General features: G+C 41.2%; 1 protein-coding gene across 2 annotated transcripts; it reads right to left on the reverse strand.

Moving 5' to 3' along the window:
- Nucleotides 1–4,937: 4,937 nt before the first annotated feature.
- Nucleotides 4,938–23,067, reverse strand: ednraa (endothelin receptor type Aa). 2 transcript variants are annotated; one of them, XM_084073098.1, is made up of 8 exons: nt 22,879–23,067; nt 20,794–21,323; nt 17,878–18,005; nt 13,729–13,927; nt 11,350–11,502; nt 10,640–10,773; nt 8,725–8,833; nt 4,938–7,119 (listed from the first exon to the last, which is right to left on the reverse strand). In XM_084073098.1, the coding sequence occupies exons 2-8, from the start codon at nt 21,295–21,297 to the stop codon at nt 6,982–6,984; spliced, it is 1,365 nt and encodes a 454-aa protein (XP_083929224.1). In that variant the 5' UTR covers nt 21,298–21,323; nt 22,879–23,067; the 3' UTR covers nt 4,938–6,981. The 2 variants fall into 2 exon arrangements, with proteins under 2 accessions (XP_083929224.1, XP_083929223.1); XM_084073097.1 differs by having other exon boundaries at nt 20,794–21,359.
- Between the last annotated feature and the right edge of the window lie 1,681 nt (nt 23,068–24,748).

Below are 24,748 nucleotides of genomic sequence, written 5' to 3' on the forward strand. Positions count from 1 at the left end.
AAATGAGGGGAGACAGAACTTTCCTTTCTATTGCACCATGTCTCCACTGCCCCACAGTCACAGAAATCACTGGCTGTTGCAGGACAGATTGTTCATTAATTTTGTATTCCTCCTTTTGGCTTTTATGAATTAGAAATGGTCCTTTGCACATGAGTCGCACAAGGCGAGTGGCATGGTGGGATAGCTTGGAGGGATTACCGTGCAAAATGGCACATGGAGTGCTGCCATGCACGGGCAGGGTAGATAAACATATGCTCTCTGCCTGATCAAACCCCAAAACATTATGAGTATGAGCAATATAACATCCATCGTATGCAACTTAACCCATTAAGACCGGGGAACGCATCTGTGTCATTTTAGATGTCTTTGGGATATTCAAAAACAGCAGATATACAAGCTCATAGCGCGGCACCGAGTGCAGCACTATGAGATTGTAGATGTTTATTTATTTTTTAAATCATGGAAGATTTGTGCAAATCTTTGAATATATATGTTTTAAAGCAAACATTTTTAACTCCGATCTGTGCTTCTGGGGGTCCCTGGAACAACATATTTTGAGATGGGGGGGGGGGGGGGGGGGGCGTGGCCAAATACATATCATTTTGGGGGTCCTTGACATGGAAAGGTTGGAGCACCACTGATATAGCAACCTACTGTTAGGATTTAGTAAACATTTGCTATATCAGTGGTGCTCAAACGTTTAATTGTCAAGGACCCCCAAAATTATACGTATTTGGCCGCGGACACCCATCTCCAAATGTTTTGTTCCAGGGACCCCCAGAAGCAAGGATTTGAGTTATAAATGTTCGCTTTAAAAAACATATTTTTTTATATATTTTTGCAAACTAGCAGATCTACAAGCGCATAGCTTGTATAACATTTATTTTTAAATAGGCAAATAAATCTTAAAATGACAACAGAACAGATGCGTTCCCGTTCTTAGTGGGTTAATCGTAGCCCCCATGCATCGCAGAGAGAAGCTCTCTGTATTAGTCTTGTGGGACACTGAAATGAAAGGGATAAACTGAAGTGAACGGGTCTTAGTGTGTAAGTAGTGTGTAAGTCGATGGGCAACGCAGGAGGAGACACACTGTCTGATTCCTGAGTATAGCAACAAGAGCTACTTTATCAGCCAAAGTGCCAAACCTCCTTTATCGGGGGAATACACAAGTCTGCAATTATTCGCTGATCATTTATTAATCTTAGAATGTGTGTCACAGGCCTAGGTGTTAGGAAATGTTCAAATTCACAGAGAGCGTTCTTCTTCTATTCAATTAAGCTGTTCCTGAACAATAACAATACAAAGAACTTTGTAAATGGGTTGGGACCCATGTTTGGGTCGCGGACCAATGTTTAGTTGCAAGTAAATGTCCCCCTTTTTATGTTTCCTACATAAAAAAATATATAGCAAAAGATTCAAAGAAAAGTCACAACTTTTCATCAATTCAAAACAATTCCAAAATAATAAGAATTCCCAGAAATACCAAAAAGCGACGCATTGTGAGCTTGTAGATCTGCTATTTTCACTAATGTGGGTCCCGGGCAAACGTCTAGTTTCTCTTTTGGGTCTTGAGCTTAAAAGTTTGGGAACCACTGCTCTACAGGACCAGTACCATTTCCGAAGCAGCACTCCAATGTCCGTGCTAGTCCACTGTTTGCATACAGTACACAGCCATTAAATACAAGGCTTAGGATTTACTGCTATACTTAAAGTGTTTGTTTAACTATGTGCTGGGACGCAAATGGACCTGTTCCCTAATGGTCTCCTCATAACAACATCATGACTAGTTTGTAGTTTGGTTTGAGACTTTTGCCTCATTCTTAAAGTGACACTAACTCTGCAAAAGTTCAATGACCACTCAAATAAGTCTTTATCAGATGTAGTGTAACATGCATTGCATCCAAATGATCACTGAACCCATAATATAATATATCCCATCAGGAGGATGGATCATATTTCACCCCGTGTTCTGTCTTGTTTTTTTGGAACCGGTCCCTGAAGACAGATATTTCTGGAGACTGAGTGGCTCTGAGATAATCTACACACTTCCTCGAATACTGTACCCTGAGAAGATGTTTGTTTGTAGCGCTAACATAAACCAGACCATAGTTTTCCCATTGTGTTAATTCAACGGAGAAAAAAAAGTGCAATGACTTTGTGCATGTGTGAAGAATTTATTATTAGAGACCTGAATGTGCATTTGTTCCACTATTTAGACCGGTTTCCTGTAAGGAATTAGCAGACTTAAGTCTAGAGCTTATCTAACTTGCATGGCATGAGGTAGCCTGACCTCGAGGTGTGTTACTTGGACCGTGTTGAACCATTACCTCAGTGTGTATGTGCGTTAGCAGTAGCACCTCAGAGACACAAACAGAAAGCCTACAAAGGAACCAACACATCCTTAAAGTCTATTTCTCTCATCTTCTTTAAATTATGTCTATAGATTACTTACACTTTAATTTGTATTGTGAAAAAAGTGTTACGTGAGAGGTTTATAGTTACATTGAGTTGGGTTGAAATGACAAGAGTCGAGTCAAGTTATATTGAGGGTCGTATGAGTAAATTATAATTTGCTCCCATTGTCACCACGATATTTTGTGCATTTTTTCCCCCAAAATGTCAATAATCGACTTGAGAATTTATATACACTATGCCGTAAAAATGCAATAAAGTACACGGTTACATAACCCATTTGATTGAGGTCAAACACTTCAGCTGCTTTCAAATGTGTTGTTCAGTCCATTATCTTAGCTTGTTGTATCATCCATCAACCAATTCCTCATTATCGACCGCTTACCATCCATCTAGGTAATGGATGGGGCTCGATGTTATTGTGCAGTAAGCATCTTCTTAAAAATGAACGGCAGCCAAGAGCAAGTGTTTAATCTCAGTTGAATGAAGTGAAATACTTTTTTGTTTTCTCTATGTTGTATTGTCCAAACTGCTCAACATATTTAGCAGCACTGAAAGAGTCTGGGCACAAATCACCATATTCTATATGCGTTCTACTACATTGAGGAGCACTTTGGCCCTTTGAGGATGTCTGTTATTTGTTTTCGGAGCTTCACTCAAATTGACTGCTGGCCAGTAACTAGGTTCCCACCAAATTCCACAGAGCTAAAACCATCCTGCCTCTCCCTTAATTCTCTCTCTAAGAATCTCTCTCTCTCTCTCTCTCTCTCTCTCTCTCTCTCTCTCTCTCTCTCTCTCTGTCTCTCTCTGTCTCACACAAATCTGTTACTATCTTTGTATGTCTTTCCATCTCTGCTATGTTTTTTTCTCCTCTCTGTCCTCTCTTCCATCTCTATTTATTATCTTGTGATTGTCTTACTTTATGTAATTCTGCCTAAATTGTAGCATACTCCCCCTCTCTCCCTTTTGACTGTCCCAAAAAGCATGTGTTCTTGTTTTGTGTGTCACCTGTCTGATAAAACCAGGACATGTTACCTTTCAGCAGCTATAGTCATAATGTATGTGAGGGGAATTCGATGTTTCTCCAGGCTTACTGGAAGTGATATGACTGGTGTGTTTTCTTACAGCCAATATGGAGCCTTTTCATGATGACATCAGACGTATCACAGACTCACCAAAACCAATAGCAAACTAATACATTATGTGCCTACTACTATAGCCCTGTGTTTATCCTGGAGATAAGCTAATCAGATAACGCATTTTATCTGACTTCTTGGCTGGAAACCAGAAATATGAATATGAATGCAGTTCATGTATGTTAGCAGTCATCAGAGGTGAGGGACTAACTAACTGCATCAAGATACCAATGATGGGTCTACAGTAGGTACATAGGAAAGCCTAATTCATGCTTCTGTTTTTTTTGTTGTACTTTTTACTTTTAATGCATCATGTAAACAAGTACGTAATTGTGTACTTTATCAATTCTACTTACTACTTACTTTACTGTATCAATATTCAAAATCACTGTAACAATTTGTAACCACTTGAACCCTAGCATCCCTATTCTGGGGGGAACATAAAAAGTACAAGTACTAGCTCACCTCACAACGCATTTCGGCTATTTTTGAAGAAGATTGTTGTTGAACGGGAAAAAGTACCGAACCAAATCAGGTCAGGTCTACTAAGTAGGTAAGTAGGTAGGTAGTAAGAGGGTTTATGAATTAGTGGTTAATGATTTAATTTAGTTTTTACATTTTGTTAAAGATATGGGCGATTCCTTTGTATAGCTAACACAAACAGTAGTACTATCATGTTGGATGTTACAGGGACTGTGAAGAAGTAAACCCTTTTGCTCTGATGTTATGCATAATATGCTTATAATATGAACGTTTTGGCCTAATTGCACATCAACACAATATAAAACAATATAATGAATCATAACCCCTGTGTCACAAACCGTATCACCAACTTGCTATCCATAGCTACAGATTTCTCAGGGAGGCCACGTTGTTTTTAGACTCGATTTCTTCTAATTTGCTTTCTGTCACAGTCTTGTGTCACACACCACTTTTGACTAACATCCGTTTGTCAGGATAACAACTCGCTAGTTAAAACAATCTTGTTGCTTTCTATCACATTGAATAAAGTATGTGTTTTAGGCCGGCAGCATCCCCTGATTCAACTTTTAGGAATACAAATCCCCTCCTCCGCTTTGATCCCCTAAGACACGGCTGAAGAAGATTCCAATTGCGCTTTTCCCGAATCCCTCTCTTTTGGCAGTGCAGGCGATATGCGACCCTGTTGGATTTGGAGCTCTGCGTTCCCACTAGTCTGTCCAAGCTGTTCACATCCTCTCCACTGACATTAGCAACCCCGGGGGCTCCGTTGCCAAGCAGGTCACAGTGCACTTCAAATCACTCCCAGACACCCCGTTCTCACAGAGTCAGACACAGATAAGAAACGGGGTGGATGGCTTTTCATCTCCTTGATATTAGTATCGCGGCGAAATGAAGATCATTGGTACTTCAGGTCGAGATGGTGTTATTTATTTAGTATAAGCAGCAGCATTAACATGAGAGTAATGTATGTATAAAATCAACGAGAACAGACAGATATGGGTAAGGTTTGATGCACAGTATTATGAATCAAATCAAGGAATAGTGGTAAAATTATATTTGGATACAGGACATTTGAAATTATACAAAAGCCCACTCTCTTGTACTATGGGCTGCTGTATGCTGTGCAAAACACTTCGTCCTAAAAGAAGTGCAAATACGTATACACAGAAGGCACCTACACAAGCACGTATGTAGGTACACACACACACACACACACACACACACACACACACACACACACACACACACACACACACACACACACACACACACACACACACACACACACACACACACACACACGCACACACACAGGTCTACTCTGTACATATACAAATACACTCACTTGTAGCACACACGTATTCAAGTTCATACACATACATCCATGTACATACACCCCCCCCCCCCCCACACACACACACACACACCCAAAGTTTACATGTATTCACATATCAAATGCATAAGGAAAGGCAGCGTAGTTCTTTGGTAACGGATACAATTTCCTCATTAGCAGGCTCTTTACTCCAAACAAGAGCTCCTGCCTTTCGGCATCACACAATTACAGGCAGTATACAATACTTATCACAATAGTACACCTTAAAAAAAGTGGATATGATAGAGCGTACATTATACATACAAGCACTTTTCAAACAACTCTAAACTCCAACTCTATATGACAGCTGATTTTGCGGGCCTTGTAAAATTCACAGTCTTGTACGAAGAAACCAGTTCCTTCCTTTGCTTTTATGGTAGAGAGGCTATTTATATTATGGCTGATCATAACATATTGTTGTTTTGTTGTGTTTTGTTTGATACTGTATGTCTGGGAATGTACTGACATGGAAAAGTAGTTTTGTAGTTTTTGACCTTTTAAAACCAGTAAACTTCAGATGAGCATGATTAGGCTGTTTAGTCATCCAGGTAAAGCAAGTAACCTTCTATTCATAAGCATGCATGCACACGCGCATGAGCACATACACGCACGCACACACGCACACACGCACGCACGCACGCACACACACACACACACACGCACACGCACACGCACACGCACACACACATATACACACACACACTGCTATATGGCAAATTTAACCACTTGAAACCTAGCATCCAACAAGCTCGTAGATCGGTTATTTTTGACAAAGAGATTTCGCATAGAGGGGAAAAAAGAGTGGACCAAGTAAAGGGCCGACCCCCGGTCAACTAAGAATCAGTTTAGAGGGTTTAAGTGGTTAATTTGAAAAGACTCATCTAGTTATATGTACTGAGACTAGCTCAATGAATTATTTGTACGAATAATACACAGCACAACGGCAAGTGTGTGTACAGTAAGTGACAGAGATTTAGAAGCTGCTTGAGTTAACAGCATGCAGTCTGTGGGGGACAGTGTGTGCGCTCTCCTCTCCCGTCATCCCCTTTGACAGCAGGCGGCTTGCCTTTCCTTCCTGCACCTTTTGTCTCCAGCCCCAGTCGTGCTGCCCTTTATGTGAATAGCACGCTCGTCTTGGCTACTGATTGGTGGTAATTTATAGGCACCGGCGTTCAGCTGCATCCTGTTCGAAAGCCCCCCCCCCATCTCACCCTCCTCTCCTTCCTCTTCTCTCACGGTTCTACCGTCACTCTCCATGGCCATGGGAATAGACGTGTAAGCCCGAGTCTGGGAAGTGCAGCCCCGCGGAGAGGCTGCAAATAGCACTGTACATCATCAAACCCATTGTCTTAGTCTATTAAGTCCACTTCCTCGTTCAGCCCCTCCAGGCTCACACGCTTCCAGGCGGTGCTGAGCGCACACACTTTTTATTGTCTGAATCACATATATTCATATCCTTTATTGTTGCTGTGGTGAGCAGTGATGGATCCTGTTGTGTTTTATAACAGCTGGTTGGGGATAAATAACAGCTTGGAGTCCATAGGGAGTTCAAGTCCAGGGGGTTTGTGATGGGTTGGTCAGTCGCTGTCTTTTCGGAGGCTGCGGTCCGTGTGAAGGTTGTTAGGCTCAGGGCTTTTGCACTGGATACTGGTACCGTTCATCTGGCCGATGCTGGTCACCTGGTTGTCTGAGTAACACCAGCAGCACAGACACGTCTGGAGAGAAGAAGGGAGAAAAGGTGAATAAAGAAAATGCACGAGAAGGTGCAAACCCTGCCTTCACCATTACTTGTTGTTCTACATCACTCTGAGATATGACAAGTTATGTCATGTTGACCTTCTTGACCGTGTTTGTGACCTTGACCATTGAACTTTTCAACCCAACATTTTATCACCTCTTCAGGGCAGCCAACTGATCATTCCCATTTTTACCTTGACCTTGATTGTTACCTTTTACTTTGGACTTTGACCCAATAGTTAACATCTTTTTTGGGCAGCCTACAGATCATTCCTTCCAAGTTGAATTAAAATCCGCCCATCTGTCTGTGAACTATTTTGTTCAGTCAAAAAGACAGGACGGATTATTAGCCTTGGTCAGCATACTGTATATTCTTCTAATGTAAATTATTTTGTCCTGCACTGTCACCAAATATAAGGCTTTATTGTCCCAGTACCATGCATTTCACTATGTTAGTTAGAAAACTAGCTATAAGATAACCTTTTCATTGGTTTGTTTCATCTAAATCGTGATCATTATCTGCTGTATTGTCCCGTGCTATGCACTATGTGAGGTCCCTGTCCAAATGCGACAGTGTGTACTTATCACACTACATGTGTGTAAATATGTCCCTGCAGGTGTCACCCAGACAACGTCCTGTATTGAAACTCTTATTAGCGACTGCTTGCGTGTCTGTCTGTCTGTCTCTCTCTTTCTCTCTTTCTCTCCGAGGCATGGCTTATCTCCAGCACAGGTCTGTCAGGCATGTTCAGTATGTGACCTCAGACCACAGAATGAGCACATAAATCAACAGGCTGCTTTACAGTTTCCTCATGGAATGTCATCACCACCGGCCGCTTGCCGGGGCCTTGTGGGCATGGAGTTGACTGTTTGTTTTACTGGCCAGACTAAACTAGACGCTAGTTTTTTTTTTCTTGTTTGTTTTTTTTATTCCAGCAAAATCGACCACATGGAAAGTCATCAAAAAATAAACAAACCTGGGGTGGTGGATGACTGTAAATTTTTCATTTTATTTTTTACCTGTGTCTGGAAGTGTGTGTGTGTGCGTATGTGGGTGCAAGAGAGAAGGAGAGAGGTGAAACTGCACTTTGAAGACTGTAAGACAATTGACCGTCAACTAGGTCTGAGTTATAAGAGAGAGGTGTGTGTGTGTGTGTGTGTGTGTGTGTGTGTGTGTGTGTGTGTGTGTGTGTGTGTGTGTGCATAATGTGTGTGTCTTTAGTTTTACCTGCCAGACTAAACTATAGGCTTTCTGAACGTGTTTGTTTGTGTGGCTGTGTGCGTGCAAGGATGCAGGTATGTTTTATTCCAACAGAATGTACCACAGTAATCAAAAAACAAAACAACTTGGGGGTGGATGACTGTGTGTGTGTGTGTGTGTGTGTGTGTGTGTGTGTGTGTGTGTGTGTGTGTGTGTGTGTGTGTGTGTGTGTGTGTGTGTGTGTGTGTGTGTGTGTGTGTGTGTGTGTGTGTGTGTGTGTGTGTGTGTGTGTGTGTGTGTGTGTGTGTGTGTGTGTGTGTGTGCCAGAGTGAATGCCTGAGTGAATTGACAACTATCATTGATAGAAGTGAATAGTGTGTACCTTGAAACAGTTCTTAAACTTCTTGCTGACAAAGTAGAGTATGATTGGGTTGATGCAGGAGTTGACTGTAGCCAGGTTGATGCTGAGATAATCCAAGACCAACAGGAAGCTAAAACCCCGGGAAGAAGAATCAACGATGAATTACTTATGAATTATAACAGTGTAACTTCATTTCAAGCCCCTTTGGATCGCATTTCATTTGACTTGGGGATCATCGGTCTGTGAGAGTTAATACTTTTGGCACAAGGGAGCTTTCCTTCCACTATCAGTCTAAGTATTGTGTTGTGTCTTTCTCATCAACCTTATGAACTCTAGTGCCCCTGGGTGAACATTCATAGAAAATAGATCATAAGTTCACAACATGCCGCTGTGATGCGTTTAGAGCTTGTAGATCTGGGACTTTCGGCAAAGAGATGGTGCAGAATGAAAAAAGGAGAGGGCCTAGAATAAAGCACTGGCCACTGGGGGACCCCAGAAAAAAAGTATTTAGGGCTTAAGTGGAGGTTCTGGCCATAATGGGCTGATGGTTTGCATTTGGATGGGGGCTTGAAGATTTTTTTTTTATTTCTCTCTCTGTCCTGGTTGGTGGCTGGGAACACTAATCTCTTCTTCCTCTCTTGACCCTTTTCTCTCCTACATTTAGTTTCTCTTCTTAATTTCTCCCCAATTTAGTCATTATATTAATTACCCCATTTGTATACTCCAGCCCCTACTGTTTGGTCTTGGAGAGCAACACAACCACATGACTCCTCCGATACACATGGACTTTACAGCCAATTCTTTTCACCTGACAGTGACACCCCAGTGCGCTATCCATCCCAGTCCCACTGCCTGCTGAACAGACCAACATGTAGGAGTCTCTTGTGCAATGACAGAGAACGCCCACCTGACTTCCCACCCACGAACACAGCTGTGTTTGTTGGAGTGCCTGGCCAAGCCAGAAGCACCGTAGAGGATTCGAACCCCTGGTGGGGCAGGCACTTTACCCCCGTGCCACCCGAGCGGCTGACCCTGTGTATTTCTGTTACATTATCATTACAGGAATACAGAAGTGTTGGCTGTGATGCTTCGCCTCTTTGCTATTGGTTGTTTTTGTTGGCGAACTATAAGTTGAGTCTGCTGTTGTACTTAACTTCAGTCACACTGGATAAGAGCACCAGCAAAATGTCTAAAGTGGTTGTAAATATAGAACTTTGAGTCACTCCAGTTTGTCTGTCTGGAGGAGTTACCTGTAAACGGCTTGAGTGTGTCATCATTTTGTTGGCCAGAAGATGAAGGTTTACAGATCCAGCTCTGTTCCAGCCAAATAGGGATGCAAGAATACTGCCTCTGACTGACTACATCCAATTGCTATTTTTACTTTTGGCAATTACGCAATCATGCATTAACCACATGAACTCGAGCATCTCTATTCTGGGTTGAACATTGAGCAGAAATAGCTGAAACTGCGTCTCAACGCAAGGCGTCGTGAGCTTGTAGATCGGCTATTTTTGGCAAAGATATTTACTCGTGTAGAGGGGGGGGGGGAAGGAGGCCGCCTAGTATAGACACCCTGGGGGACTGTGGTTATTACAAAAACGAATTATTTATACAACAATGTACATACATCCAATGTATTTAGTATGTAACACTAAACTCGATTCAGCTACGGGGACTATTGTTGCAAGGCATTATGGGAGATGTAAAACCACCAAATAGCTGTGACTAGCCGAAGATTCAGCATTCGCACCATGGTCCTCAGCAATGTTTTATTTAATTTGTTCATTTTTAATCTAACAAGTCAAGCATGTGCCTTCTTACGCCACAAAACAACTAGTAAATACGATCCAAAGGTCCCATTCATTTTTGCCATAGACAGAACATGTGTATTGATGTCTCATTGGAGACGTCAATGAAGGAAGACAAGACGACTCACCTGAGGAGGTCACAGCGGCCCACATCGTTCTGGTAGTAAACCATCTTCTTCAGGATTCTGCTGAGGTGCAGCGGAAACCAGCATAGGGCGAAGATGAGGACAAGGCAAAAGACCGCCTTGGCTACTTCTCTCCTCTGTATTCAGACACAGTGCAACATACACACACACACACACACACACACACACACACACACACACACACACACACACACACACACACACACACACACACACACACACACACACACAGCCATTAGAGAGTTGACGCAGACACATGTAATATTAATAGCAGGAGTAAACACTGCAAAGTGTCTGGCGGTTACCATAGGGACATGTTGGAAGAGTGATAACAAAACAGAGATTTGATATTAACACCCTTCCCCCACATGCGCAGAAATCTGACCTTTTAGTTTAATCTGTCAGGGAGGAAGAGGCAATGACATCACAATCTCCTTTTTAATGTCAACTCCATCAACATGGTGGCATGTCCCTCAACACCAGAGTGGTATAACCATGCACCAGTGACCACCGTTTTGGCTTAATCACTTAAACCCTATAATACTTTGTTGACTGTGGTCCCCCAGGGCTCTATACTAGATTCACTCCCTTTTCCCCTCTACACCACATCTCTATGCCCCAGAATAGTGATGCTAGTGTTCATGTGGTTGAACGAGTCGTTTTGTTCATTCTGTGACGGAGTCTTGGCTGACCTGTTTGAGGTGCTCGCTGAGTGCGATGCGGAGGCTGCCGTTCCGATGGTTGAGCATCTCGCAGGTCATCAGGGTGTAGAAGACAGCTGTGCAGGCCAGTGGAACGCAGAAGTAGAAGCCAAACAACCACCAGTCCTTCACGTCTCTATAATACTGCAGGGAGACAGCCACACACCATTCAAAATATTACATTTAATATTTTTACCCACTTTTGTCTCTCTTATCCATTTCCAAATCCACAAAGCTTTAAGAAAATGGTGGATCAGAGTTTATGATACTACAGTATCATAAGCAATCTACAGGTTGAAACTTGTAGATTGAAATGACATCTTGAATGTAGCCGTAGCTGCGGCTACGGTACGCGACTGCAAACATCAGTTGTTTTGCTCTTGTGATTGGCCGAAGATCAGCAAGGATTATGGGTACTGTAGTAGATGTACGGTTTTCTAAAAGGCCTTGACACAGACTTCAACTCCAAAATGCTCAGAGTATTTAGAGTCTCCTGTGTGTTTAGCTCACAAATGCAGCCGATCTTCACATTATCAGCCCATAGATTGGGCTCCAAGTCAGCACAAAACCTCCCATACATTTGGGCCCATCTACCCATCTAGTTGGGTCTATTTGAGCCTTTTCTTTCGGTGATTCAATGTTAACTCTTTGACTGCCAATGACGAGATTTCTTGTCATATTTTGCTAAGGCTCAGACTGCCAATGACGAGAATGACGAGATTGTGTTTTCAGTGGTTTTACACTAGATGGTGCTGTTCGCTAACACATGAGTGACCATTTCATTCTCAGTCACACAGATCCAGGAGATCACGTGATCGCAATATCTCCACCATTCACTTCCTTGTTATTTGATTTGGAAAAACACCTTTTTCTCGCCTCCCAGGATTTCCTCTGCATTTTTGACGAGACAATGGCCTATTACAAGCGAAAGGGGGGTCGCGATGACATTTTTTGCGGAAGCACAGAGAAAGCCTCCGTGTTTAGCAAAGATCGGGGGATCGATCATACTGGAGATAAATATTCTGTGACTAGTTGAAAAGGTAAGGAAAAGGAAAAATCGTTGGCAGTGGCTTAGCAAACAATGTTTTATTTCTGGCAGTCAAAGAGTTTAGGCATGTGCTGTCAGGTGACCTGTCCAATTCCTGAAAAATTTCGTGCTGTATTTCAATGTGACGAATCACCCAAAGGAATGGCTGATAACGGGCCGCACATGCGCTAACATTGAGTCACAGAAAGAAAAGCCTGATAACAGCCAGGTCTATTGGGCCCAATAGGCCCAAATGTATGGAATCATTTGTGCTGATTGGAGCCCAGGCTGGTATGGCCACCTGGTGTTTAATTCTTATTTGCATATTCTTAAATTCCTAAAATTATTTATTTTCAAATGTGCTACATGAATACATCAAACAGCCCAAATCCTTTATACACAAATGGACCTCTTTATATTCTCTGTAAACACAGCTTTAACTCATATGATACTGTAAGTGCATCTAAGGCAACAGTATTATATCTTTGTCTTTTTGTATTGTACAGAGTACAAGGGCATGCATTTTGCCAAGGAATTCTTCTCAGAAGGCAGCATGCCGTGTACTGTTTAATTTCCTGATAAACAGTAAACAGCTGTGTTCAAATCATGCCTCATCAACTGTAAGAGAAATCACATGGTCCAGACCTCAGCATTGTTCTGTTGTTCCCTGTAATAGCTCATCACCCCCCCCCCCCCCCCTTCTTTGTGTGGAATGGATACACACATGTGGCCCAGCTCGAGGCCACCATACATCAACCCTTCGTAATTGCACATGTGGCCTGTGATCAATTACGCCCTCCAATCATGTGAAATCAAAGGCAGCAATCTCCAGATTTCCTCAAAGGCAGAGAGTAGGTAGGACAGTTTCTTTCCTCATTCAGTTTTCAAGACGTTTAGTTTGGCAATGTTTGAAATATTTTATTGGACTGTTACATTAGCAATGTGTTGATGGCATTTCTCAAGCAGTAAATGTTGCAGTTGATGGAAATTGGTGTGATATGCCAAAGTTAAGATTTATACACACATTACACAGCAAAATCCTGAGTGTTCATTTAAAAGTTAGAGTATAGAGATTCTTATTTTTTACTGTTTTTTTGTGTGCTTTTATAACACATTTAAACATGGACTGCTACTGTCGATGTTTAAATGTTCGCCCATATATGCATTCATTCATATATTTTTGAATAGCCAAAGTATAAAATAATGGTTAAAGTGGTTACAATTTAAAATGACAGATGCTTTCCCGGCCTTAATGGGTTAATCAACACAATGAATGGTATGGCAGAGAGTTCAGCCTCCAAGGACAAAGCAAAACATTGCACTAGACAAATAGTATAGCATACCATCATGAATTGTGTCTTTGGGTTGAGCATGCAGGTGCGTATGGTCTGATTGCGGTAGTCGAAGGTGACCATGTCGAAGCCAATGGCTTCAGGCACTGCCAGGAACAGTGACAGCACCCATATGGAGATAATCTCTATGGCCGTCAGCAGAGGAACGCCCACGCCCTGAACGCGACTCCATGACGCTACAGCACGATACCTGTGACATCACGCACGCAAGCATGCGCGCACACACACACACACACACACACACACACACACACACACACACACACACACACACACACACACACACACACACACACACAGGAGCAGAGGGGAGGAAATGAGAGAAGAGGAGAGGAAATGAGTCGAGAAGGGATGAGCAAAAAACGTTATTGTCCACGTGTGGTTGTTTGTCTTTGTCTTCAGTAAAAGCCAGAGGATGAGAACGCAATTAATACATGACAACAGTCAAGGACCACATGGCAGACCTCCCAGTACAGATGTGGGAAGTTACAAGTGATGTTCTAGCAATTAGTTGGCTGAGAGTTGGAATGAGTTAATTTGCTTCTACTGTAAAGTGTATTGTGTTTAAGGGGATTACCAGCAGTGCTTATACACTTGCAGGTTGAACGCATGGAACGGTACTTCCATTACCATAAAGTAGAATGTATGAAATAGAGGAGGCAGAATAGTAAAGAATAGGAAAGTAGTAGGGAAGCCCTATATATATATATATATATATATATATATATATATATATATATATATATATATATATATATATATATATATATATATATATATATATATATATATATATATATATATATATATATATATATATATATATATATATATATATATATATACTGTATAGTATACTATAATGGCCAAAAATGCAGATCTACAAGCTCTTGTGAGCTTGGAGACAAGAGCTTGGAGAACTGCTATTCTCATTATTTTGTAAATAAGGTTGAAAGTGTTTAAGTGGCTTTCCATCATCCTCATCATAAGTGGAACTATATTTAATAGTTCCAATATATGTTATTTTATGCAATTCCTCACAATATGCTTATGCATGGCATCGGCGAGGCACCAAATACAACAAACTGTGCAGTCAGTAAAGAATATCAAAACGCTAAAGATTTAATGACGGAAGATGATCAATTGTTTATTTTCAGAATCTAATATTTATATTTTTGTGAAGCCTCCAAACAGACTGGCCCATGTTGGCAGAGAGGTGCCTGCCTTTCTGTTGGCTTATGTTTCCCATGCTCCGAATAGTTGTTTGCTTGTTTGTTTCATTAATGGAAACCACTTGTAGAAATGTTTTAGTAAAACCGGGCATCAAGTTTTCATGGCAAAAACAATATATTTTTCATGACACATTTGAATTTCTCTGTCGAACAACATGGCGGCATCTATATTTTAGCAGTGGCAATGTAGCCACCTTTTTTTCTCTTCCTTCAACATTGAGAAGGGGGAGACGGCACTGGTAATGCACACATAAAGACATGCCGCACTGTATCCTGAAAGCACATTTGGAGCATCTGCTGTTTAACACAAGCACACCATCATCAATCTTGTTTTTCTTTTGGTAGAGGCTCATTAAAGATATCTGCTCTGTTGAACCTTGGATCCCATTCAGAACAGGCCTGCTAGCCTCTTATCTGTAAAGTTGTGTCTTCTTGTGAACACAGTGAGATGAGACAGGGCCAGAGCTATCCACCTTCATTATTTATTCATTACAAGACCACTACGGAAGTACGGATACTGAAGCTACTTATGAAAAGGACTTGTCTGTTAAAACCTTGCAATGAGATTTTTGCTATCGATATAAAATTGTGGTGTTGTTTTCTTCTACCTTTATAGCAATTTTATTATAAAAATGTCTCTCATGGCCAGTTCTGTCATTCATTGGAGTTCTGCCCTTCATTAGTGTTTTAAATTGCGGTTTTAAAAACAAATTGTCTGGTATGAGCAACTGGAAAGCAAATGGAAAGAAAATAGGCATATAAATAACAGTCTCAACAGGGGTCCTCCATTAGTGGTGACCTTATACATTTCCTAGATGAGAACACATTTCCTAAAACCTTTGTTTCTTTATTTTTAAGAACATCTAAGAACAACGTCTTTTGTCCAACATCCATATCGACCAAAGTTAGAAGAAAAACATTTGGTTTGAATTCAGCTGAGGACAATGATCCCCTCCCGTGCACAGTCTGAAACAGCTTGGCAAGTTTCATAGACATGCGTTGAGACAATTCAGTCAGGGGTGAATCGTTCATGTTTTTATATGGCAGTCACAGTGTAGCTGGTTTACCATGCAGTATTTATGTTTGGCATGTTTTGGGTTGCAGTGTCTGCCTTTAAAACATTTAAAGCCTTAGCGTTTGTTGTTACTTTTATTTACCGGCATAAAGATGGTGCTGAGTGAAACATATTAAAATTATTTTACAAGCTTATATAACTCGTTAGTGGAGATCTGCTATTGTTTGTTTGAGGTTTTTCCCCCAATTTCTCTTTACAGTATGTTGTCTAAACTAAAAACACTGCCTAAAAAGACAATCTGTGCAGTTCACTCCAGTGATGTGATGTCACTGGGGTGCAATCTGTGAATGTAAAGCTAAAAGCCTTATTTCCTGTTTTTTTTTTTTTTTTTGCCACTACCCTCTAGGGATGGCCAACCGTTAAGAAATCGGCCACCGATTAATACTAACGATTAATCGTTAAAAAAAAGTGCCAAAAATGTTTTTAATTGTTTTTTGGCCAAGTCTACACCTGCAATCACACGTAACTACCACTTTATTCTTCTTCTTCCTCGTTTTTGTATTGGTATTGTTTGTGTTGGAGCGCCTCAGTGCGGCTGCAGAGTTCATGTGCAACCTCTTCCAGAGAGAGATAGAGACACTAGAAACTCTGCTGGAGACGCAAAACAAACTGTGTAGACTTGGCCCTTTGAAATAAAATGTATTTTGGCACTAAACCCACAATTTCTTTCTTAACGGTTATCGATTAATTAATCGGTAAGGCCTAACGGTAAACGGTTCATAAAATGTCTCCATTTGGCCATCCCTACTACCCTCAGTAGCCATGACATTGTCCTTGTTCATTGTGTTCATGACAAAATAGTAACCATGACTATATGAATCAGGTTGATGTAATAGCGGCCATAGACCGTATGGGGGTGCCAGGCCAATAATGGCTGATGAAGTGTATCATGGCAATTGTAGGAGCACAAAGAAAGTCAAAACATACAGAAAGGGGAATTCTCTCTGTCCATATGGGTTATCATAAATATTATTGTTTGAATAGACTATGATAACCATCAACTGAAACGCACATAAAAAGCATGATGGTGTCCCTTAAATGTATTGTTTACAAAGGCAGCTACAATGCAAATAATAACAAGCTGCAGATGGACTCATCAAAGAATTGTGAATAAACATTTACATTTTAGTGGACACTCTTACGCAACAGAATTTGGTAGGACTGCGCATTATGGCCGGATGATTAATTTATGGAATTAATGTCTTTACAGGCGTCATACAGTAACGGGTCTACCAGTCTCTCCAGCTCTTTAGTAAACAGAAAATGCATTTTCAGGTCAGCTATGCATTTTGTCCAATCAGGAGAGAGAACTAATAAGGATACAGGATAAACACGTGAAATTGGACGTGATGACACAAAGAAGTGAGCAAACAAAATGGAACTGGAACACTATCAATTTGAAGCTGATAAATGGGTACTCTCTCCTGATTGGCTGAAATTGGCAACCCACCTGAAAATACATTTGTGTTCATTAAAGAGCCAGAGAGACGGGGAGACCCCTGTTATTGAACAGGTCTCACTCTATAGCAATGATTAATATCAAAATATAGAGCCTTTTAACAAGTCTTTTTGTTTTAACCAAAATGTATCACTTACACTACCTTCAATATAGGACATTACTTGTAAGTAACAGAGTATTTATTCAATGTGGTATTTCTGCCTTATACTTACTGTATGTAGAGAATTTGAGTACTTCACTACTGGCATACGATGGTGGCCTTCACACAAGATTTACAGTATTCTAATAATAGCATACTGAGGTTCAGACATATACGGAGCTGACCATCTCACAATGCAAGATATAAGGAGAGTAGAGTTCGATGTCGTACTGACCTGTCAACACTGAGTGCACACAGGTTGAGAACGGTGATACCAACAGAGGCTTTCTGCAGGAAAGGCATCAACTTGCACAGAGCTAGGCCGAACATGCTGCTGTCAAAGGGAAAGCGTGCGGCCAGGAGCTGGATGGAAAACAAAACGACAACATAAACCTCACATTAACACCTTGTAAGGGCAACCTCAAAATATCCTTCTTAACCAATTTAAGATATAAACACATTTCATTTTATACACATCAGCATTTTATATAAGCGGCTTTCAAAAAAGTTCACATCTCCACTTTAAAAGTAAAATAAATAATTAATAAATGTCCTTTTCCTGTTTTATTTACTTGTACTTGTATTTATATATTTTTTCAAAGCACATTCAATAGTTGTTTTTTAATGTTCCTTATAAATAATAATAATTATTATTATTATCAATAATAATAACACATAATAATAACAATTTTATAAAACAGGTTGGTAAAATCACACAATGTGATTGGTTGATAGATATGTAATAACCATATGCCATGGCTATGAATTCTGCCTTTGTACAGTTCTATATCACTCCGTGGCCAAGAAAAATGCATAAAGAACAATTTCACCTATACAGTCCAACAAAGTTTATGATAACATGTATCCATGCATTTGCTCATTATTGATTCATTTCACATTTACAACAGTTAACAGTTTACAACATTAACAACTAGTTTAAAGTTTTATTAACAATATGCAGGAGCTTCCATGCAGTTATAGGGGATAGAAACCACCTTGATTGTGCAGGCAGTCAGGGACTACTTTCTTGTAGAAATTATTCTTGTAATGATATTGCGATTTCACTTTTTTATTTATTCATTAGAATATGTCTATTATTTTCATGTTGCCATATTTGGTAACCTTTGCCGCAGCACAGCTGTGCCAATAACCACGATAAAGCACTCTCTCTTGCGTGTTATTGCTCAAGTAAACTGGCGGCACTAAAATACATTAAGACATTAGTCAGTCAAAGTGATTTGTGATTAGGGAGCAAATTGAAGACATTTATATTGCTTTGTTTGTTGAACATGGCCTGGGAGATGACCATCTATAGCAGCTATTAAAGGCTATAACACAGCAGCCCGGTTGAAACCACATCAAAGAGTACTAGTCGTCATGTGTACGTCAGTGGGAGTTCAGCCCATCGACATTACACCATCTGGAGTGCATCATCTGATACAATGAAACATTCAGGTCTATGGTCAAGTCATGATAGCGGCTCTATTTCAAAACTTGCCATTAGAATTTTGCCAGTAGATCTGTCTGTAAATACAACTAAATATGATTCAGTAATGCAACCGCTAATATAACTTCCTTTAAGAAACAAAGCTCAAACTTTTTTTTCCTCACAGTGGCCTTGGCACACTTCCCTGAACAGGATCTAACATGGGTTGGACAAAGACATACATGGGATGGGGGTTGTCCCAGAGGTTCTCAGAGTTGGGGCCAAAGGAAGCACTTCACGGGGCATCCTGGCCCCCCTATTGTTTGAATGGGCCGCTCCGTTTAATCAAAGTCCCACCCCAAGAGCTAAGAGGAGCAAGAGAGGGGAAAGAGGCTCCGGATCGCTGTTTTTAGTCTGCGTGTGTAGAGTAGCTGATTAATTTTGGAAACACTGCCAAACCCAAAGAAAGACAGGGGACATCGACAATGGGCTCTGCTCTGCAGTTTACAGGGCATAAAGTACAAATGTTCTGCTCCATGCAAAAGTATAGTACTGTATGTAGGAAAGGATTTGCACATACTGTACAATGTGTGATGTTGGACTAGTAAGTCACCACATGTGACAACAAACGTGACTGAAACAATCACTGGTAATTGCTAACAGGGGGCTTTGTTATTTTTTGTCTATGGATGGGCCTTTCATATTGTTCTTAACATATTGAGTTACCTGAATTGGTCTCTCAGGATATTGCTGCATGTCACCATTATTGAACCCAATTTGAGGTCAGTGTGTGCTACCAACATGGAAAGACCATGTACCAACATTTTTATGATTACACCATTTCTGTTAAAGTGCGTTTTTCAAAACATGCTTTACATATAAAGACATGGGATTCAATGAAAAGATAAAAACATATAGATTATTTTTTATCTGGATGCTTTGCTAACATTGTTTTAAACTTTAATACCAATAATGCACACTGAACTGAGCTGTACTTAACCTATACAGAAACGTATATAAAACACTATAATCATAACTACAATCAGCATCTGATTTAATTCCAGAGTACTTTGTAGAGTACAATGTTCATTACAGTCTTTAGATAAGCGGGCCAGTGACTAATGTCTCAGGTCAGAACAAGGTGACTGGTATGTGTGTCCATAGCCTGATTTCAGTGTTTATTCAAGCTGGCCGCATCCCTGCTTCTCTCATCACTAAACTTCCTGCACTAGGAAGATAACGTAGTCTGACTGATTATCTATTTACACTCACTCTTGCTACCTCCTCACTCTTCTCTTGTAGTCCAACTTGTTTTGCTAGATCTCCTCCACGACTGTACACCAGTCTCATCGTTTCAGAAAGGAAACTGGAATGTTCACCCAAATAATATTATCATTCTGAACCCAATATGACAAGTGTGTTGCCATGGGGGCCATCTACTTTTTCTTTTATGTGATTTAATGATTGATTGATTGATTGAACCGCTTAAACGATGTATGACACTTACAAATAATGAAAAAAGCCAATCTACAAGAAATGTTTGTAATTTTTAAAAATTCTTTATGTACATTGACATTTTTGGAAGGTTTAGGATTGGCCCATGTAAAAGGCCTACAATGAATATTTTTTTGTGTAAATCAGTGGATGTAGCATGAATAACTATAACTTGTGCACGTTAATACGTATATCAGTCAATACTCTTTATTATGAGTAAGCATACTGTACCTTGTACACATTGATGGGTATGTCAATGGTGATGTACATGAGATCACCCAGAGCCAGGCTGGCGATGAGCGCATTTGGCCCGTTCCTCATGCACTTGTTCTGGTATATAATCCTCAGCAGGGTGGCATTGCCCACCAGCCCCACCACAAACACTATGATTGAAATGACGGTGTTGATGTATTTGAAGTAGCCCTTGATGGAGGTGGCGATGAGGCACGGTGGAGGTGGGAACGGCTTCCTTATAGCGACGCTAGCGTTTCCACTCCCGGATCCCGTCCCCAATGCACTGGTGTCCGGACCCCCGCCTGGCCCCCCCGGGGTCCCAAAGGGAGGGCTGCTGGTGCTGTGAAAGCCCGGGAATTGGAGGGTGGTGTCGAGGACAAAGCCTGAGAGAGAGTCTTGCTCGTCGGTTTCGTTGCCGTTTATCTCACACATTCCGCTGGCTGCCATACAGGCCATTAGCAGCAACACATGTACGACTGGGGTGCCCATTATAGAACACATTCCACACTTTGATTTCACTGACAGGGCTGTGAAAATGAAAGAACCAATGCCCCAGTATATCTCTGGTGAGTAAGAGAGAAAGAGAAGGAAATTAGGTTGTTTTCAGACTTCAGCAAACTTTAGCAAAGCAACATCAACACTGTTTTGCATTCCCACTACTGTCTTGTGCATTATTTTCTCCGCTTGAAACCTAGCCAAGCCTGACTATGTCAGTTAGAAGAAAGTTTGACAGTGCTGCTGTCCCCCCCTCTCCAAATGCTTTGTGGAAGTCTAACAACTTCCTTAAGACTTCAAAAAGGTTTTGCCAAGGGGGCACAGATGGGAGATGCCACGACTGGTTACAGTCAGGTAAGGGGGGAGGTAGGCATCAACATAATAGTACATCAGTCATCTCCGTTTGCTCTCAATCATTCCTGGAAGTTAACAAGGGTTTGTAACGACCGAGCCAGACTTTGTTTTTTTTCAGTTTTTTTTTTGGGGGTTGTTTGGACAGTGTGCCCCCCTTAGCGTGGCTTTTCGTCGGCGAGCGGTCTCCTCAGCACACATTCCCCTGTTTCTGATTTAGAAAGGCTCAGACTGGCGGTTACAAAACAAAGAGTCACTTCAGTAAGAGGGAATCAGTTTACATCTGTCCTGCAGTCACTTGTGCAATACCGTCTAGAATTAAAATCATTGAATACATTGTTTGCAATGTTTCATTTTGACTACCTCTGTTGAGTGGTATAATGCAATGATATTAAAATATGAAATCATGATAATGAAAGGAATATAAACCTACAGAAATGTATACCTTTACTTAAAGGTACTGTTAGTTATTGTTTTGGTAAAGTAAGTGTTAATAGCTTTATATTCCCTTAGTGATCAATGCATTAGAGTGTTTGTTCAGCAACAGGGGTCTTCCCATCTCTCCAGCTTTTTATTAAAAAGAAAATTCATTTTCAGGTCAGGATACCAATTTAATCCAATCAGGAGAGAGAACTCATACAGGATAGACAAGTGAAATTGGAAGTGATGAAACAAACAAATGAGCAGACAACATTGGAACTCTAACGCTAGCTGATAAATGGTCTTTGTGGGGTTCTCTCTCCTAATTGGATGACATTTGTAACCGACCTGAAAATTACATTTCTGTTCATTATAGAGCACGATTACTATCAGAATGTACAGCTTTAACTTACCGGTATTTCTTTTTACAATACACTTTGTGTTTTTAACCAAAGAATACAATTTAGAGCAACTTTAATGTGCCTCAGTAGGTGGGGGGGGGGGGGGGGGGGCAAAAATGAGACTAATTTCATTCCATAGCAAGGCAGGTAAAGAAAAGTTTTGAAGCGGCTGTCAGATCTAGAGGAATAGTTTGGAGCTCTTTTCCTCATATCACATCACAGCACAGGCAAACTCGTATAGCCAAGAGTTGTTCCTGTTCAAAGTCCCGGCTGTCATCGAGTACACAAAAAAGTATTTAGCAGCCAGCCCTTCAAGTAGCATCACAGTTTAGCATCAGCACCGCACCGCTGGGATCCGTGACAGCACGCAAACTGATCTAGGCATAAATAATAAATATGCTTGGTTTTCACCTACCGCTCCTAAAATGTCTGCCTGGCCCCCTTGGAAAGCGTCAGGCGAACTTTCGGCTGAAGCCCCCAGACATCTGTATCACATCACATGAGTAATTAACGCACTATCAAAGTCGCAGCGTATCCCTCTTGGTTTGAGCAACGCACCCGTCTGCTCGGAGGTGCCTTCGCATTATGGCTCACAGTTTCCTGTGGAGAGTTTGCAAGTGGTGCGTGAGTGGGGGGCGTGTGCTCAAGTGGTGTGTGAGTGTGTATGTTTGTGTATCTGTGTGAGTTTCTGTGCATCTAGGAGATGTGTGTGTGTGTGTGTGTGTGTGTATCTGTGTGTGTGTGTGTGTGCGTGCGGCCGTGCGCGTGCGCGCGTCAGTGCAGCAGCGGAGCACTTTGACTGGGTGGGATAGTAAATCTCCACCTCCCTTTGGTAACTGCCTGGGCCCCCTTTGGAAACATCAGCCCCCTCTCCCCTCTCTCCTCTCTCTCTCAGAGGCACCGCCTGCTGACACTCTTCTCAGCACACACATGCACGCACGCACGCACGCATGTGCACACACACACACACACACATACACCAACACACACAAGGGGGCAGGGGCATCAGGGAGCTCACCAGCCCCCCAATCTGCCTCTCTCTCTTTCTATATCCCTCATCCCTCCCTCCCCCTGTCTGTCTATGTCTGTGTCATATTACGGTATGTCTTGTATACATTACATGCAACTGTTTCCTCACACTAAAGACAGTGGAGATTAGCTGCAAAGGGAGGGAGGTGCTCAGAAATCAGTGTCCATGTCTTGTTGCTGCCTTTTCATTTTAGGAACTAAGGCAGGGGCAGCTAGAGGATATGAAGTCTGTGCCAAACGACCGAGTCTTTATTTTGCTAGACTAACAACACTGTGGGTGGTCAAGATAAATGCCACGACACACGCAACTACCCTACATACACACGTACCCACATAGTAAACCTGTCAGTGTTCATTTCACTCCAAAGAGACTACAAATGAAACCAAATGACCTGTGGGTGCATTTGGTTCCTTTTTTACTCTCTGGCTATTGCAATGTACAACCATTTATAAACTACATTTTAATGTATTCATTAACAATGCACTGCAGGTGTATGACTGTCACTCCTAGTTATAATAGTTAGAGCTACTACTAGAACTTTGTTTTCTATAACTTTAGAGGGACCTGCATTCTGTGCAATTGCCCTAAAGACTGCAATAATCACAATTTGAATTAGTATTTTCTTTTTTCTTTTGATTAACTAGCCTAGCATTAAACTCCACACTAATTTTACAGTTGCCATTTTTGCATGTGTAAGCAGTAAGCACACAGCCCAGTGCATTTCAATGTCTGTGAAACAGGTTCAGGCGGTTCAGAGATGGTTCAGTGTCCTGGGTTAAGTGTTCTCTTACATCAATACCCATTATGGATTCCATACCAACACACAAAATGGACCCCTTATACCGTATATAATATAAGTTCTGAGAACAGGAAGACGGCTATTAGGGTAACTAGGGTCTGCCCTCAATGTTTGCCAAAGAGCTGAGACAGCGACCACTTAAAGGGGCATGCCACTCAATTAAACAATTCTACTGTAGACTATTCCGATTTCAAACTAGACAGTCGAGTCAATATTTGTAAAAGATATCAAGTCTCTTCTAAAGCAAATAAAGGCAGTCTGACAGCTAAGAATCAAGATACACAATCTATAGCTGGCTCAGTGTTAGAAAATGAAACCGTGACTGCAAGCAGTAAAGTCGTAAAGTAAATGCACATTCTTGGCTCAGTTAAAGTCAATCTGAGCCAGAGGAAAATGCTAAAAGTTCCTCCGCAAAATGTTAAGAAAATGTCTTGTAAACATCTTTCCTCAAATTCC

The sequence above is a fragment of the Gymnoscopelus microlampas genome (assembly GCF_963454915.1).
Source record: "Gymnoscopelus microlampas genome assembly, chromosome: 2".
Classification (NCBI taxonomy): Eukaryota; Metazoa; Chordata; class Actinopteri; order Myctophiformes; family Myctophidae; genus Gymnoscopelus; species Gymnoscopelus microlampas.